At 39.1% G+C, this 18,333-nt stretch overlaps 1 protein-coding gene and 1 non-coding gene across 4 annotated transcripts in view; both read left to right on the top strand.

Moving 5' to 3' along the window:
- Window positions 1–18,333, top strand: part of TBC1D19 (TBC1 domain family member 19) — a 132,639-nt gene that overhangs the window by 46,574 nt on the left and 67,732 nt on the right. Inside the window, exons 9-10 of one of the 3 annotated variants that reach the window (XM_066280450.1) lie at window positions 7,297–7,365; window positions 17,107–17,145. In XM_066280450.1, the coding sequence (XP_066136547.1) occupies window positions 7,297–7,365; window positions 17,107–17,145 (108 nt within the window). Of the gene's footprint in view, window positions 1–7,292; window positions 7,366–17,106; window positions 17,146–18,333 lie in introns of all 3 variants that reach the window. The other 2 variants (XM_066280449.1, XM_066280451.1) reach the window with 2 other exon arrangements.
- On the top strand, window positions 10,870–10,945 carry TRNAS-GCU (transfer RNA serine (anticodon GCU)). The gene has a single exon. It is a non-coding gene; the product is annotated as a tRNA-Ser (tRNA).

The following is an 18,333-nucleotide window of genomic DNA, read 5'->3' as shown; positions in this document are numbered from 1 at the left end:
TCCGAACACGGCAAGGCAGCGGAGAAGACGAGGGAAAGCCGAGGAGGCCGTCTGTGCTCTGGGGAAGCTCACATCTGGGCGAGGCCGCCAGTTTTAACCCGAGCCGTCATGGGAAGGTGGGGATTTCCTGACGCGGGAGTTAAGGAATCACCTGGAAACAGAGGAGCACAGAAACGTCAAGACTGTGTTTGGTGAAAGAGAAACAATTTGAGACTCGGAGTCTCTGCCAGCTTCCTGTCTTTTTCTGCTCTGCTTTGTTGTACTGGAGCTGGACCGTAGAAACATTTTCTTTTGGCCAGCTGGCCTGGTGCGTTTATGACAGAGGCTCTGGGGGACACGGCGAGGCCGTCACCGCGGGAGAAGGAAGCTTCCTCTCCCGGTTCCTTGGCGGTTCCTTGGGTGGGAGCCGGAGGGCGGCACGCGCAGGCCCGGTAGCCCTCGCCTGGGCAGCCCACACCGCGCCAGCTGCAGCCTGAATCCTCAGTGCAGGCGGGCGAGTTGCTGCCACCACCCCCTCTTCACCGAGGCCTGAACCTCAATCTTGTGGGCGGAAGACCCCTTCCAGAATTCTTCATCCCTTCTTGGTTCACTTTCTTTCAGCCTAGAAGTCACAGTTGCGCCCTGCATTTGCTGATTCTATTTTTCTGTATTCACATTTCTGGTATAGTTTCTATTTCCTGATTGAACACTGCCTGTTACAAGGAGCAAGATGATTTTCTACACAGAACTTTGGAAAGGCTTAAGGAGTGGATGGAGGAACTCTTCAGATCAGGATATGTCTTTTAAAATGATCAAAGACTGCTTTTAAAGTTTTTGATGAGACTTTGAAAAGTAAGAGGCATCAGCTGCCCCCGGTCAGGCCTCTGCCAGCAATGCTTTGGGGATTCTAAAGTAACTTCAGTGAATTCTATTAAATCATCTTTGCCTTCAAATGGAAAAATAAAAATAATTATTTAAATAAAATCCATAGTCTAATACTAAAAAATATATTGGAGACACCACATGTTATAGACGGCCACAGTGAATTAGAGGGCTGAAAATGTAGACTGTGGGAAAATCTATAATCAGAGGGCTGGACTCCCCAGGGTCCTACCGCCCTGCATCATCAACTGACTCCTTTTTTCGGTGGGAGACCAGGGAAACAGGAGTTCATTAAACAGAATCAGAAAGGCTGTGAACTAACTCAGGAAGGAGACACTGCATTGAAAACAGGAATTCAGTGAAAGTTGACCAAATGATGAGATTAAAACCCTCACCTCCTGTCCCTAACTAGTTTTTGCCTTCCATATTCTCCACCAACTCTGGAATGCCAGAGAAAAGAACTGCCAGAGCTTTGGACAACCCTTACAAAAAGGATAGCTGGCTGGCTATAACATTGCCTCAGAGTGAAGCCCGCCCCCCATACTCTCAACCTGCAGACAGTTTCCTGTTAATATTTCATTGCCTCATTCCTAAATGTGAATGACCAGCCTGAACAAATAAAGAAATAATAGCCAATTTAAGAAATAAATACTTATAATGAACACTAATAATTGTTTCAGGTTTGAATTTACATTCATATTCACAGGATACTGTAAGGTATTTTTCCCCGCTGAGAAGGAAGGAACGGGGCCAGAGCCGCAAAGTGTGGAATAAGTAAACGGCTTTATTGAGTACAGAGCGCACATCCCGCCCGGCAAGGTTCCCTGGCCCCGAGGAAAGAAAGAGAGATGGAGGCTAGGGAAGTTGCACGGATTAAACCGCATGGGAGATATTTAAAGGGTCCCTCTAGGGAAGTGGAGCTACTATGATGTAGTGAAATTTCACTGGCTGGCAGACGATCGCTTCTTTCCAAATGGTTCCTGGGAAGCTTCCTTTGGCGGGCTTGATTGTGGGCAGTCCTAGCCAAAGTGGGCGGGTCTGAGTTACCCACGTGACCATCCCTCTATCCACCGACCTTACAGATACAATAGGTCATAACCTGACATCAGCTTTACTTAGATTCGTAGAGTGATACAGGACAGAAGACAGCATGTCAGTATGTCGGCATGCCATGATCAGGTGGATCGTCACTGGAGACCGTGGAGCCAACTAGATAGCCCTGACAAGGAATACAAACAATTGGAAGTGACAAGGTCAAAGAGGCACAACATAGGGAAGTTTTACACAATAGGAACCACTTCTTGTAATGCACATGAGTAGAGCTTTCAAGTCCCCTCCAGGAATACCACACTAGGTAGCTAAGGCATGTTGCCCAGTAGATTTTTATAGTTGACTCATAATCTTCTATTTCAGATGTAAGTTACTGATCAAAGGTTATATTTCTTTTTTCAGTAAATAACATTGCTTAGTAACATAGCCGGCGTTCCTCTTCACATCTGTGTGTGTGTTTGTGTGACCCAGTACATTTTCAGGGCGTCAGTGATGGAAGATAAACCCAAGGTCACCATCACATAGAGCCTCTTGTTAACTACCTCTTCCCAATAGAAGACTTAGAAACATCATTAGTGTTCTCCAAAGATATTACTTATGAATCAAAAACAGAATTTTATTAGAAAACAAAATAGGGTATAAAAGAAAGCTTTTAGGAGTAAAAATATATAGTATGCAAAAAGAAAAAGAAAAGATCAGTAGGAGAGTTAAAATCAAAGCTAAGGAAATCTATCAGAAGACAGGGCAAAAGCAAAAAGATGAAGAGATAGAAAATAAGAGTGGAAAGATTTTTGAAATTAGAGGCTCAATCCAGGAAATCAACAGTTGACCAGTGGGAGTCCCAGGAAGAGAAAACAGAGGTAAGGGAATTATTAAAAGTTCCAAGAACTGAAAGACAGAAATCTTCTGTATGGAAAGGCCCACCTATGACCCAGTGCCATAAATGCAAGATGACCGCCTACAAAGAAGACTGCAGCTTTTTCATAGAAGAACAGCAGAGTGCATATAAACTGGCAGAAGCCAAAGAGTGGCGGTGGACTTCTCAGCAGTACCACTAGAAGCCAGAAGATTTTGAAATAATGCCCCTAAAAATTCAAATGATTATAACCCTAGAATTCTGTATGCAACCAAAAGTTAATCTAATACGAAGTTGGAGTAGACACTTTCAGATGCACGTAATCTAAAATATTTACTCTTATGCAGGGAGCTGTTGGTGTAAGTGCTCCAAAACAAGGTCATAAATAAAAGGAGCAAATAGGGCACTCAGGGAATGGGATTCAACCGAAGAGAAGAAGAATGTCCAGAACGACGATGAAGAGGTGTTCCAGGACAGTGTTGATGCGACAGAACCAGAGCATAGTGATCCAGATTGGAGCAGGAGGCTGGCGGGTTCCAAGATGAACGCCTACAAACAACAAAACCACCAGAAGTATTGATGACCTGACAGGTTTGACCACATGCCAAATTATATTGAGGAGGGTCTTTTCAGAGTTAGTTGATAAAGGTTGAAGGGAGAGACAAATAATTAGAGAAAATTCTGTAAGTGAAGTGAACTGAATGAAAAAAAGTACAAGAAAAGAAACACTATAGCGCATTATGTGGCTCAGCAGTGAATAATATTTAAATAGTCCTAATAATGCAAACTCTTAGTATAGGTTTAATCAAGAAGTGATACGTAATTATATGGAAGTGATGGAGAGAAGTACATGAGCTAAAATCCCTGTTTACCATAAAATATCAATAGATATCTGAAACTGCCATATTAAAAATGGCAATATACACTTATTACTTGAAATATGGAGATACATATCAGAAATAAAGCTGAAAGTGGTTGTCCCTGGAGAGTTGGCCAATTGTGAATTTTGTTGTTGTAAAAAGCATGATAGCTGATTTAACTTTTTAAACTACTTGCTGCATGTAGAGACAGTATAGGTGATTAAGTTCTGAAGCCAATTAACTGGTGTTTAAATTGTTACTCTGCCACTTACTGGCTGTGTGACCTTGAGTAAGTTTTCTTGACCTTGAGCTTTAGCTTTCTTATTTATAAAATAGGGATAATAATATCTCATGGGAGTGTTATACAGATTAATAAATTAAAATAGATGTTATGGGTTGAATTGTGTCCTCCCCCCCAGAAGGTATGCTGAAGTCCTAACCTCCAGCACCTGTGAATGTGACCTCCCTTGAAAATAGGTTTTATTGCAAATGCAATCAAGTTAAGACGATGACTGTTGGAGTCGGGTGGTACCTAAATCCAGTATGACTAGTGTGCTTTTAAGAAGAGAAGACACCGAAGACAGAGGCGCAAGGAGCGTGTTTTATGACAGTGAGGTAGAGACTGGAGTGATCCGTTTATAAGCCAAGGAACACCAATGATTGGTAGCGGCATCAGAAGCCAAGAGAAAGGCGTGCAGCGGGTTCTCCTCTAGAGCCTTCAGGGAGAGCATGGCTTTGTTAACACCTTGATTTTGGACTTCTAGCCTTCTGAATTGTGAGAATAAATCTCTACTATTTAAAGCAACCCAGTTAGCAGAACACAGTAAGCAGTATATAACTGTTCACTGTGACTATTACAACTTTGATAAAAAGTTAATTTTTTTTAAATAAAGTAACAGCAGCTTTTATTTTATTTTTTTTACAGAGACAGAGTGAGAGTCAGAGAGGGATAGATAGGGACAGACAGGAATGGAGAGAGATGAGAAGCATCAATCATTGGTTTTTCGTTGCAACACCTTAGTTGTTCATTGATTGCTTTCTCATATGTGCCTTGACCATGGGGCTACAGCAGACCGAGTAACCCCTTGCTCGAGCCAGTGACCTTGGGTCCAAGCTGGTGAGCTTTGCTCAAACCAGATGAGCCCGCGCTCAAGCTGGCGACCTTGTGATCTGGAACCTGGGTCCTCCGCATCCCAGTCTGACGCTCTATCCACTGTGCCACCGCCTGGTCAGGTAAAAAGTTAATTTTTAAAAAGTAATTTTTTAAAAAGAAGTGTTAAAAGCCCTGTATCAGTAGTGGTTTGCACAAAATGCTGTAGCTGTATGGAAGAAAAAGTGTCTGGTTCTTCTGTAAGTGGTGGGAAGTCTCAGAGGCATTACAATTCGAACAAGTTTGAGGGAGCTCGCTAGTAAAGAAAAGGAAAGTTGGTCATATGTGTAAAGGGCCATCATGTGTGTGAGTGGGACTAATCATGTCATCTGTCTGTCTGAAGGGACCTGGAACTGATGGGTTCATTCTTAGCAACTGAAGAACAGAAGCCTGTGACTAATTTTCAGGAAGCTGTGGCTATACCCAGTAGGATTATGGTTGGTTCTTCTCTTCCTGCGGTCCTTAGGGATAGTTGTCCCTGCTTCCTGGGATTGCAAGGCTTGGATAGACAGTGACTGATTGCAGGATGCATGCTTTATCTGTGACCCTGATTTGTCTGTGAGTATTGAACTTGGTGAGACTCGGCGAGTCTGTGATCCTGTACTGGACTCTATCTAGTTCACAGTGTTGTGTAGACTGATCCACATTAAAAGGAAATTCCTTGAAACTGAAATTTATGAATCCTAAAGTGAAGCTGCTGACTAATTTCTGTTTACCAATTCAAGTGGAACTGGCGCTTTGTAGTGTGGTGTAGTATTGTTGAGCCCCTGCCATGTGTCACTTAGCACTATCCTAAATTCCGGAGGTACAGATGAGTATGAGATGGCCCTTGTCTTCCAAGAGTTTCAGGGTAGTGGGGAAATGGACAATAAGAAGATAATTTTAATGTGATGTGATTCTGTGATTTGACAGAGGTTGAGAAATGGTAATACATGTGCATAGAGAGTTGCCTACATCAGCCTGGAATCCCAAAGAAGGGGCTCTAGAAGGCATAACATTTGGGAGGGGGGGGGGTTGAAGGAAATCTGAGATTAGAAGCCGGGTCTACTGATGTTGAGTGAAAAATAGTCCAGAGCAGTGAAATAGAAAAAAGATGTTCAGGGTGTTTTCTGCTCCTAACATGTTTTAGCATAAGTATAATTCTCCATTGTGATTATAGAAACTGACTAAAGTGTTTGTTGGACTTACATCCTCTGTAGTATGAAAATAAAATATATTTTAAAAATTAAATACATTATCATTAATTCTGATGATTTCAACAAATGAAGAGCTTAAAATAAATGGAAGACAGTGGTTGAAAATGGAAGCATAACGTTAAATTTTTACCTCTTTAATCTAAGAATTGGTAACATATGCAGTGCTTTTTTAAAGTATAGATGAAAATCAAGTTTAGTTAAAAATTGAAATATAATGGTAGTTATTTAGTATCAATACAAAAATGAAATGTGAGTGCATATTAGGCTCAATAACTGTCTTGTGAGGGACACTAATAAATTACTAACTTAAATAATAATAGGTAATTGGGAAGGATTAAAACTAATTTTATTTTTTAAAGGAGAAGGAAGTTTGGTTTTAGCAATTGACTAGTAACAAAACAATGAGGGAATTAAATATTAATAGAAATATTTAATTAGGAAAGAATAATAATCCAAATAATGTGGGATTGTTATATATTTTTAAAATAACAGACAAACATGATTACTTTCCCTAGACATTACTAGATAAGTAGAGGAAGTCTGGAGACTAAATTTAATTTATTCTTATTTTAGCAGAGCACTTGATAGTCTAATTTTACTTAAGAATTAATTTAAGTTGTTTTGGATACTTGCAGTGGTTAGTTGATTAAGAGCTGAGGGAAGTGCAGTACCATAGAAAGCACAGATACAGAATTATATTGGCAGTTTTAGACAATGACTTTTAGATAACGTTGATAATTGTTGCTTAGAGCATGTGTATATGTGTGTTTCAGGAAAGATTTACATATTGATAGTGCTTTCCTCAAAGCACAATTCACTTCTTACTTTACTGATTAGTTTATTACCTAAAATAGCAAAAAATCAAGAACTATTTTCAAAACATTTTTTTAAACATTGGCATCACTCATATTGGTCATAAAACATCAAAGTAAACATTTTTCTTAGGTGGAAGAAATTAGAAACATACTACTAAAGTCTCTCCATTGGAGAAATATTGTGTCTGTAAGTTCTTTTCCCATTATGTACTACTTTTTCCTAAAAGCTTTTATTATTTTTATTCAGGTTTCATATGAAAATAAGAAATGTAAATGTTACATAGCTATACTTGTAGTAAAAAAAATTATGGTTCTTCTTAATTTTGAATTAGTATATTACTTTTTAAAGGTTCAATAATGTCCTTTTCTTCTTTAGATATTTGAAAAAAGCAAAGATTCATTTTATATTGTACTTTTTGTTTATGCTGATGTTTAGGTGAAGGTGGGTCTTTGTACATGTAGCAAAGTCTGAGATGTGTGTTAATTCTGTGTGTTATTTTTCAGAAAGAATTATTTGTAGAACTCGGCTTAACTACAGGACAACTAGGTATAGATGATTCTACACAAGTGCCTCCTGGTTAGTATTTCTCCCATAAGCCATATGATTAATGATAAGTGAGAATAAGGTTAAGGTTTATCTTGTCATTTCCAAATTAATCTAGTAACTTTTTGTAACTGAGAACAAAGCATGCTTTTTGCCTTTTCTTGGTTACTATTAATTAATGAGTAGAATCCTGTATGTTGTAATTATCAGAGTACAACTAGATCTTGTCTACTTATTTGGAGATCTTTAAAATAGTTTTGAAAAGTCATTGCACATGCGTAAGTCACTTGTTGGTAAAATCTTCATTGACAGCACTTATATTTCCTGTTACTGGCCATGACTATTTGTTTTTATTATTTTTCATATAAACTTAGGCTTTAAAATTAGTATCTTTTAAACCTTAATTACCCAGAATATTTCCCTAACTTTTCTTTTTTGGTGCATAAATACAAGGTGTTTTTAAATAAAAGGCGAGATTGATATTTAGCTATAATAAACAGGAAGTAAAAAGTGACTTAATATATGGGAGGCCTATATTGTAGTGAAATAATACTAGACAGGTGTCGGGAAACTTTTCTAGTCTCTCATCTGCCCCTGGCTAGCTGTGTCTTGGACAAGTAGCTTTCCATCTCTTGTTTCTTCTTCTATAAAATAAGGAAGTTGGCTATTTATTATTATTATTAGGAATAATAATAATAAACAGTATTGAACATATGCTATGTGTTATATGTGTGTATTACCCCATTTTAATCTCAGCAATCTAGAAAGTATATTACCACTTTAAAAACTTTACTAGTTTTTAATGCTTTTGGGAAAGTATAGCTCATAAGAGAATGAGGTCAATGGATTTTTATTAATTGGATACATACGGGTTAATCAATTGAGGCCCCCTCTTAACCTCTTTCAATCTTTACTCTCCATGTCAAAGATAACCACTATCCTGATTTCCTGTCAGCATAGATTAGTTTTGCCAATTCTTGAACTTTATATGAACATACAAGTATGTACTCTGATGTTTGACTTCTTCTGTTCACTGTTGTGTGTGTGAGATTCAGCCATATTGCTGTGTGTATTTATAAACCTTTGGGGTTTTTTTGCATTATAGTGTCTATTGTGTCAGCATAACATACACATTTATTTATCCATTCTACTGCTGATGGGTATTTGGCAAGTTTCAAGTTTGGGGCTATTACCAATTAGGCTGCTCTGAACATTCTAACATATATCTTTTGTGAATATATGTTGAGTATATACCTAGGAATGCAGTTTCTCGGTGCTAGGATTTGTGTAAGTTCAGCTTCAGTAAGTAACTGCCAAAGATTTTTTAAAGTGGTAGTAGCAGTTTACACTTCCACCAACAATGTGTGAGGGCAGTGGTTGCTCTGTATGCTTGTAATGCTGGTGTATTCCATCTGATATTATTGTCTGACTATACATAATAATGGATCTTATCAGATGGGGTTGTGCTAAATAGACAGTTTTTCATCTTGTTATTTCTGAAAGAAAAAGGCATCATCATTTGGCCCAGCATTTCCTGAAGGGTGTTTCATGAAGCATCATCATATGCCCTGTGAAAAACTGGAGCTTGTCAAATAAGGTTTGGGAAAGAATGTGCTATATACTTTTTTAAGACATGCAGTTACATGTATGTTACTATCTTAAAGACTATCCTAAGTACACTTTTATCATAGCATCTCCTAATCACATTTTACCACAGAACCTTTTTTTCAAGCAAGATCTATTAATACAGTTAAATCTATTAACATAATGGTCTTCAGAGCATTCTTTGAGAAATACAGATAGGAAATTCTGATTCTGACATTTTTTCCCCCTCCTTATTATTATTATTATTTTTAGCTAGAGAGCAAGAGCGAGAGAGACAGGAGGGGAGAGAGATGAGACGCATCAGCTTGTAGTTGCAGCACTTTAGTTGTTCATGGATTGCTTCTACGTATGTGCCTTGACCAGGGGGCTCCAACTGAGCCAGTGACCCCTTGCTCAAGCCAGCAACCTTGGGCTTCAAGCCAGTAGCCTTTGGGTGGGCTCAAGACAGTGACCATGGAGTCATGTCTGTGGTTCCATGCTCAAGCTGGTAGCCCTGTGCTCAAGCTGGTGAGCCCACACTCAAGCCAGCAACCTCGGAGTTCCAAACTTGGGTCCTCAGCATCCCAGGTCACCACTCTAGTCATTGTACCACCACCTGGTTAGGATGGTTTTGATATTTTTGGTTTCTTATTCTTGGATTAGACCAGGGGTCCCCAAACTTTTTACACAGGGGGCCAGTTCACTGTCCCTCAGACCATTGGAGGGCCGGACTATAAAAAAAACTATGGACAAATCCCTATGCACACTGCACATATCTTATTTTAAAGTAAAAAAACAAAACGAGAACAAATACAATATTTAAAATAAAGAACAAGTAAATTTAAATCAACAAACTGACCAGTATTTCCATGGGAACTAGGCTCCTCTCACTGACCACCAATGAAAGAGGTGCCCCTTCCAGAAGTGCGGCGGGGGCCAGATAAATGGCCTCAGGGGGCCGCATGTGGCCTGCGGGCCGTAGTTTGGGGACCCCTGGACTAGACAATGGTACTTAGAAAGCAAAATTACTGTATTTCACATAATCGAATGGTTAAATTTTGTAATGAAGTCTTTTTATTACATACTACTGTCAGTAATAAAACACTATCATCCACTTAAGAGACAAGAATTGGTTGACAACTTATGATTCTTTGGTAAGTTTCAGCAATCATAGCTAATTAAAATGAAACTAGTATTGCTATTTTACATGCAGTCTTTAAAATAAACATGTTCAAATACTTTAGTGATAGACAATAATTATATGTTTTGAGAGACCCCAGACATTTTACTGGGTCATTATATAATCTGCTCAAATAATTACATCAGAGCCAAAATAACCTAAAAGAATAGGATACTCTCATAGATTCTATTTTGTAAAACCAGCTGTATGAAAAATTATCTAACACTCAAAATATTAACAAATAGAAAATAGAAGTACAGCACCATTTTCTATTTAGCTGGGCTAAACTTGGACATCACAGAATAAGCTTTCTAGAAAATCTTAGCCAGGATAGGCCTCCTCCTTCCTCTCTGCCCAGATCTCACCACCCACAGGCCACTCCTAAGTGCCTGAACATGACCTCTGTCCTCAAAAGAGAATCAGGTGTCCAGATGGCCACCACATTGCCAGGGAATCCAGGATCTACACACTTAGTCACATGTCAGTTCATGAACTCCAGCACACAGTATCCCATTTATTAGAAAAGGTTAAGAAGACCATTCTAATGTAAGAACCAAAGAAAGCTTTAAGCAGTAAAAGCCAGAACAGGAAGAAAAACTTTAAGACCAAATAAAAAACATGTGTTAGGTTGGGCCTACATTATTGTTTTTTCTAAGGTGTTTTTTCCTTGCTCAGCTGTTTTACTCTCTTTAACTTGTGATTATTTAAATTTTAAAATCAAACTTTCTTGCTATAACAGTCCTGAAGATTCATAAATTGAAAATGTGATTAGGGCCCTGGCGGGTTGGCTCAGCGGTAGAGCGTCGGCCTGCTGTGCGGGGGACCCGGGTTCGATTCCTGGCCAGGGCACATAGGAGAAGCGCCCATTTGCTTCTCCACCCCCTCCCCTCCTTCCTCTCTGTCTCTCTCTTCCCCTCCCACAGCCAAGGCTCCATTGGAGCGAAGATGGCCCGGGCGCTGAGGATGGCTCCTTGGCTGCTGCCTGGGGCACTGGAGTGGCTCTGGTCACGGCAGAGCGACGCCCCGGAGGGGCAGAGCGTCGCCCCCTGGTGGGCAGAGCATCGCCCCTGGTGGGCGTGCCAGGTGGATCCCGGTCAGGCGCATGCGGGAGTCTGTCTGGCTGTCTCTCCCCGTTTCCAGCTTCAGAAAAATCCAAAAAAAAAAAGAAAAAAAAAAAAAAAAGAAAATGTGATTAGTAAAAAGAGAGAAGGCATGATATAGCCAGAGAAGTTTTTCTTTAAAGTAGTACAAGAGAAAGTATCAGTGAACTTAAAATAATTTTATTATTGCATATAAAGTGCAGTAAGATATATGATGCAAGTTCTAAATTTGAAAAAAATTCAATGGATAAAAAATGATGTATAAAAATTAGAAAATAAAGCGTCAACCTGGAAACACTGAGGTTGCCAGTTCAAAACCCTGGCTTGCCTGGTCAAGGCACATATGGGAGTTGATGCTTCCTGCTCCTCCCCCTTCTCTCTCTCTCTCTCCCCCCTCCTCTCTAAAATAAAAAAAAAACACAAAAAAAATTAGAAAATAGCTTATGTTAAATAAGTAAGTTGTTTGTCACATAAACTAATAATCTGTAGAATTATTTATTAGGTAGCTTTAGTTTCACTCTTTAAACTATTGCGTGTTGACCCCCCCCCAGATTATTTCAACCAGTTTTGAATTTTTTATGATTTATATCTGGATGAGTTAGATTCTATCCTTGCTACATATTGAGAAGTTTATTATTTGTTATTTGTATGGAAATATGACAGATACTAAATCCTGGTGTGAATTTAATTTTATGTATTACAGGAGTACACTGTGAAGACTTGCAGAGTTAGGGTAGACAATTAGAGTCAGAGGGGCACCCTAGGCGGAAGCCCTGAGTGGACGAGAGTGCGAGGCCTCTCTGACCTTGTGCTAGAAACAGCAAAACAGCAGGATAAGATTCAGCAACAAGAAAATGTGTTGGCTCTCAGAACAGAGATTAGAGGTCAGCATGTTCTTGTCCTTTACTTCACCCCCTGAGAACTTCTGCTGTCTGCTCCCGTGAGTTATTTGTGCTGGATAATGAATATCTGGGTAAGGCTGGGGACGGGGCTTCAGTCCTTTGTCTGCTGACCGGGGCTGTTCCCTCCCCTCTGCCCCCTGGAGCATCTGGTCCCTGGGTAGTTCATTGTCACTGTGACAACCTTTCATTTAAATAATTTTTAATTTGGTTAATTAATTCTAAAGCCTAGACGAACTATTCTTCATGTATCTCTTTAATACAAGGGAATTTTTCAGTACTCTTTTTTAACTTACTGGGTTTACATGGTCTGTCAAACTTACAGGTTTCAAGTGTACAACTCAGTGTCACACCATCTACACACCACATTGTGGCCCCCTCAGTACTCTTTATTTGAAATTATAAATATTCTTTAAGAAGAATTTTTATATAAATATTTCGGTTATATAAATAAATATTTATATAAATATTGCTCTACTTTTACAACCATTAATTTTACTTGGCGTTGTGTTCACTATATCACCATTTGACTTAGGTGAACTTAGGTTTACTTCTGTTTTTTAACTATAGTAAATTTAAAGTTATGTTTAGAAATTGAACAAATTCATTTTTGTAATTTGTGAATTATATTAAATAATGTCAAACTATATAACCAAAAAGGTTGATTAATTGCTATTGTAGAATCTAACAAATCTAAGTGGCAGCTCCTCCTTTCTCAGGTGGTGGGAGACAGAGCAGGAGGTTGAGAACCTGTATGGCTTCGCCAACCAATGTCAATCCCAATAAGTTCAACAGAAAAAGAGAGAAAGAAACAGCTAGTACAGTGAAATCTTGTGACAGCTGTGGCCATGAAGTAGTGGACAGAGATACATGTTGGCTGGAGGGAAGGGAGTGTGAGCTTGGGAAAGGTATTTTGTTTTATTTTGAGGTATAAATTTTATACAATGAAATGCACAAATTTTAAGCATTTAGCTTAATTAATTTTTTTTTTTTTTTTTTTGTATTTTTTCCGAAGCTAGAAACGGGGAGAGACAGTCAGACAGACTCCCGCATGCGCCCGACCAGGATCCACCAGGCACGCCCACCAGGGAGCGATGCTCTACCCACCGGGGGCGATGCTCTGCCCACCGGGGGCGATGCTCTGCCCCTCCGGGGCGTTGCTCTGTCGCGGCCAGGGCCACTCTAGCACCTGGGGCAGAGGCCAAGGAGCCATCCCCAGCACCCGGGCCATCTTTGCTCCAATGGAGCCTTGGCTGCGGGAAGGGAAGAGAGAGACAGAGAGGAAGGAGAGGGGGAGGGGTGGAGAAGCAGATGGGCGCCTCTCCTGTGTGCCCTGGCCGGGAATTGAACCCGGGACCTCTGCACGCCAGGCCAATGCTCTACCACTGAGCCAACCGGCCAGGGCCTAATTTTTGAATATATATACAGCTCTTTAACCACCACCCGGGTCAAGGTGCAAAACATTTCCAGAAATCCCCCTTATGATGACTCCTCCCAGTCAAAACTATCCCCAAAAATAACCCTATCCTGTCTTCTGAAAGCAACGGTTTGTTCTTAGAGCCTCATTTAAATAGCATTCAAAATGATTGTGTGTGTGTGTGGTTTCTTTTGCTCAGCATAATGTGTGTGAAATCATTCATGTTGTCTCATGTAGCAAGAGGATTTTCCATTGCTGTATAATATTCCATTCTGTGACAGTGCCTGAATTTATTTCTTCCTTCTGCCATTGATGGACACTTCAGTTGTTTCTAATTTTGGCTAATATGAATAAATCTCATGCACATTCTTGTAAAAAAAAAAAAGAAACTAACTTTCTCTGGAATGGGGAGAAGAGCTAAAAGTCCCCCCCCCTCATGGTTTTATATTCCTTTCTTTTAGGTTTTGCTATAATTTTTAAGTATCTCGTGTAGAAGTATGGCATACATACTGAAAGGACGCAAATCCTAAGTATACAGATTAGTGGATTTTTACAAGTGAACACACGTGTGTAACCTCCAGTGAGATCAAGAAATAAAATATTACCTGCATCCTTAGGCACACTTTCAGACTCTACCACCCCCTACCCCTCCTGCCATGGGTAACAGCTATCCTGGTGTCTAGCATCATAGGTTAATTTTGCCTGTTTCTGTACTTCATAGATATGAAATCATACAGTGTCCAGGCGTCCCCAGACAGCGGCCCCCTGAGGCCGTTTATCCGGTCCCCGCCACACTTCCGGAAGGGGCACCTCTTTCATTGGTGGTCAGTGAGAGGAGCACTGTATGTGGTGGCCCTCCAACGGTCTGAGGGACAGTGAACTGGCCCCCTGCATAAAAAGTTTGGGGACCCCTGGTTGTATTGCAGTTATGTATCATTCATTCTCATTGCTATGTGAATCATTGAATATACCACTATTTATCCATTCTTTTCTTGATCATTTGAGATGTTCCACTCTTTGGTTATTATCAGTAGTGCTGCTGTGAATATTCTTGCATATATTTCTTAATGCACATATATACACATTAGGGTGTATACTTGAGAATAAATTGCTGGTTGTCATAGTATATGTATATATTCAATATATGTTAGTAAATGTTGCAAAATAGTCTTTCAAAGTGGTTGTATTAATTTACACTCCTACATTTATATGAGTTCATTTGCTCCATTTTCTTTGCATTTAGAATTATCAGTCTTTTTTATTTTAGCCATTGTAGTGAGTGTGTATTTTATGTTTTTTTTCTTTTCGTTGATTAGAAAGGTTGGGGGTGGGGGGAGAGACAGAGACAAAAACAGAAACATCAACTCATTTTCCACTAGGATCAAACCCGCAACCTGGGCATGCTGGGATGATGCTCTGTCCACTGAGCCACCTAGCCAGGGCTTGCTTTCTTTTTACTCCTCCTCCTCCTTCTCCTTCTTCCTCCTCCCCCTCCTCCTCCTTCTCCTTCTTCTTCCTCCTCCCCCCTCCTCCTCCATCCCCCACCCCCTCTTCCTTTCTTCTTTCTTCTCTTTGTCTTCTTCATCTTCTCTTCCTCCTCCTCCTTCTTCATTTTATAAAGAGGAGACAGAGAGAGAAGGGGTGGAGGATTGGGAAACATCAACTCATAGTTGCTTCTCATATGTGCCTTGACCCAGCAAGCCTGGGGTATCAAACCAGTGTCCTCAGCCTTCCAGGTCAACTCACTGTCCACTGCGTCACCCACAGGTCAGGTTCATATGGTTTTAATTGCACTTTTCTGGTGGCTAATATGGTGGAGCACCTTTTCATATTTGTTGGTCTTTTGAATATCTTCTTTTGTAAAGAACCTGTTCAAGCCTTTTTCCTGTTTCTGTCAGTTAGTTGTCTTTTTCTCATTGACTTACTAGCAATTCTTTGTATCTTCTGAATACAAGTCCGTTGTCACATATATGTATTGTAAACACAGTTTCCTACTCTGTGACTTACCTTTTCACTTTTAATGGTGTATTTTAATGAACAGAAGTTTTTAAGTTTTAATTTGGTCTAGTTTATGAGTTTTTTTATCATTGGTACTTTAAAAACAAATCTTTGCTTCTTTCATATAATTTTTTTAAATGGCATTGTATAGTGGATTTTACCTATGTAATATTAAGGCTTTTTAAATTAGATTTGCTTTAATGTTCCATGGCCTCTGCCTCAGTCTCTATGAAGAGCTCAGTAGCTGAGCAACAGAGCAGTGACACAGATGGGCAGATTATTGCCCTATAGTGGGCTTGCCAGGTGATTCCCTGCCAGGGTGCATGCAGGAGTCTGTCTCTCTCTCACTTAAGAAAAATTAAAAAAAAATTGCTTTAATGGTAAATTAGAGTAGAAGTAAGACTTTGCAATGAAGCTGTCAATATGGTTTTTTGAGTTGTAACTGATATACAACATTACATCATTTTCAGGTATACTTATTTGATATTAGTATATATTGCAGAATGATCACCACCATAAGTTTAGTTAAAGTCCTTCACCATACATAGTTACAGAACTTATTTCTTGTGATAAGAAATTTTAAGATTTACTTTCTTAGCAACTTTAAAACATGTAATATAAGATTAATTACAGTCACCATGCAGCACATTATATCTCCTAACTTACATATTTTATAGAATTTTTACCTTTTGACTCCCCCCACCTCCACCCAGAGGTGAATTTAACATTTTCCCCCCACCTCCACCCAGAGGTGAATTTAACAGTGGGCACACTGGGCATACGCCCTGGGCCCCGACTTCTGAAGGGCCCCACAAAACCCCAACTTTACACTTTTTTCTAATATAAGGGGCCCAATATTTTCTTCTGTGCCCGGGGCCTCAACTAATGTTTATCCACCTCTGCTTCCACCCCGACCTCTGGAAGTCACCCCCAATTTTTTTTTTGTGGCAAAGACAGTCAGAGAGAAGGACAGATAGGGACAGACAGACAGGAAGGGAGAGAGATGAGAAACATCAATTCTTTGTTGCAGCACCTTAGTTCACTGATTGCTTTCTCATACGTGCCTCGACCGGGGCGGGGGGGCTACAGCAGACTGAATGACCCCTTGCTTGAGCCAGCGACCTTGGGCTCAAGCTGGTGAGCCTTGCTCAAACCAGATGAGCCTGTGCTCAAGCTGGCGACTTCGGGTCTCAAACCTGGGTCCTCTATAATATATCCTAGTTTGAAACTCTATCTACTGTGCCACCTCCTGGTCAGGCCCAAATTTTGCTTTTGATAAGAAAAAAATCAAAGATGAATGGACTGAAACATTTTTATGTTTTGAGAAGACACTTTGTTTTATTTTAACAAAAGAAAATTAGTTTGTCGGGTTTTTTTTCTTCTGATTATATTTTCTAACTCTTAATTTCTACAAACTTTAACTTAGAAAAAAGGATTTTATGCATATAAATATAAATATGCTTATAGTTTTCTATAGTTCAGCTTTAAAAATAATTACATAAATGTATCAGGACCAGAAAAAATATACCCATTTTGTTCTAAATGTGGCTGATCATATTTATGTTTAATAATTTTATTTTTTTTAATCATTTTTAGAACTTTTTGAAAATGAACATGTACGGATTGGGCAAAAAGGTAAGCTTTTGATTACACTTATTATAAATTCTGAAAATAAGTCAGTCCTCAGTTAATAATGTGTATATATCATAGACCCCCCCTAATTGAAAATTAATCTCTAAAAAGCTAAACACTTAAAACAGTAGTAATATTTAACTAGATAGCTACTATAATGGCAATCTCTCTGAAGAGGGGAAATACATCATTTTGGCTTCATCAATAAATGTCAGATAAGAAGTACACAGATGGTTCACTAAAAAGGAAATAAATGCAGGCACACATCCTTCAAGGATGTTAGCATAATCCGTTCAGCCGCAGAATTTAATTTTAAAATCAGAAAGGCAGGTTCTCTCTTTGATGCACCCACATACACTCATTAGTGTTAATGGGAATATGCTCGCTCAGGCACCAGGAGAAAAGGGGACTGTCACGCTCCCCGATGATTGTTCCTGATGGTAAGACCGGCCAGAAGAAGCGGCTCCCGTGCTCTGGGGAAGGTCATCCCCATCTTCTGAAGATTTTTTCTTTGTCTTTGTAAATCTACTTTTATCTTTGAAATACAAAGTATTAATAAGTCTTTGTGTCAGAATGAACCTTCTATGGCCATTATATTGTCATGTGCTAACCTCCCTAGTATAATTTTTCAAAATCATATTTATTTAAAAATTTTTATTTGTATGATTTGATGTTTTTATTAAACACATTGCAAATTTAAAATGTCTCATTTTTTAATCTTCATACCTCCTTGTTTTGTTTAGTTTTGTCATCTTCATTTAGTATAAGATTTTTTTCCCTTTTAAGAAGAAAATATAAAAAAAACAGTACTGTTAGACAAATGTCAGCAGTTGTCTAGAATATCATTTTTGTTTTGTTTGTTTTGTATTTCGGGGAGAGCATCTTTATTTCCAGACTTAATAGCTGATATTTTCACTAAAGAAAGCAAATGAAAATGAAAGCAAAAGTATAATATATCGATTTTATGAACTTGGCTGATTATGAATAAATTTTGACCTTTTTAAAAGGTTAGCAGATCTTTTTTGTTTTCTTTTTAAAATCCCTCTTTTCTTTTTGGCTGATAGCTAAGAAGTCACCTAATAGGCTGGAGATCTTATATCCTTTATAATTCTTAACCAAATATTTCAAATAGCATACTAATTCCAAACACTAGAGCATTTATGATGCAGTAGACTATGCATAAGAAATTTT

This window comes from Saccopteryx bilineata, chromosome 5 (genome assembly GCF_036850765.1).
Source record: "Saccopteryx bilineata isolate mSacBil1 chromosome 5, mSacBil1_pri_phased_curated, whole genome shotgun sequence".
Classification (NCBI taxonomy): Eukaryota; Metazoa; Chordata; class Mammalia; order Chiroptera; family Emballonuridae; genus Saccopteryx; species Saccopteryx bilineata.
This window is presented reverse-complemented; position numbering and strand designations above follow the sequence as displayed.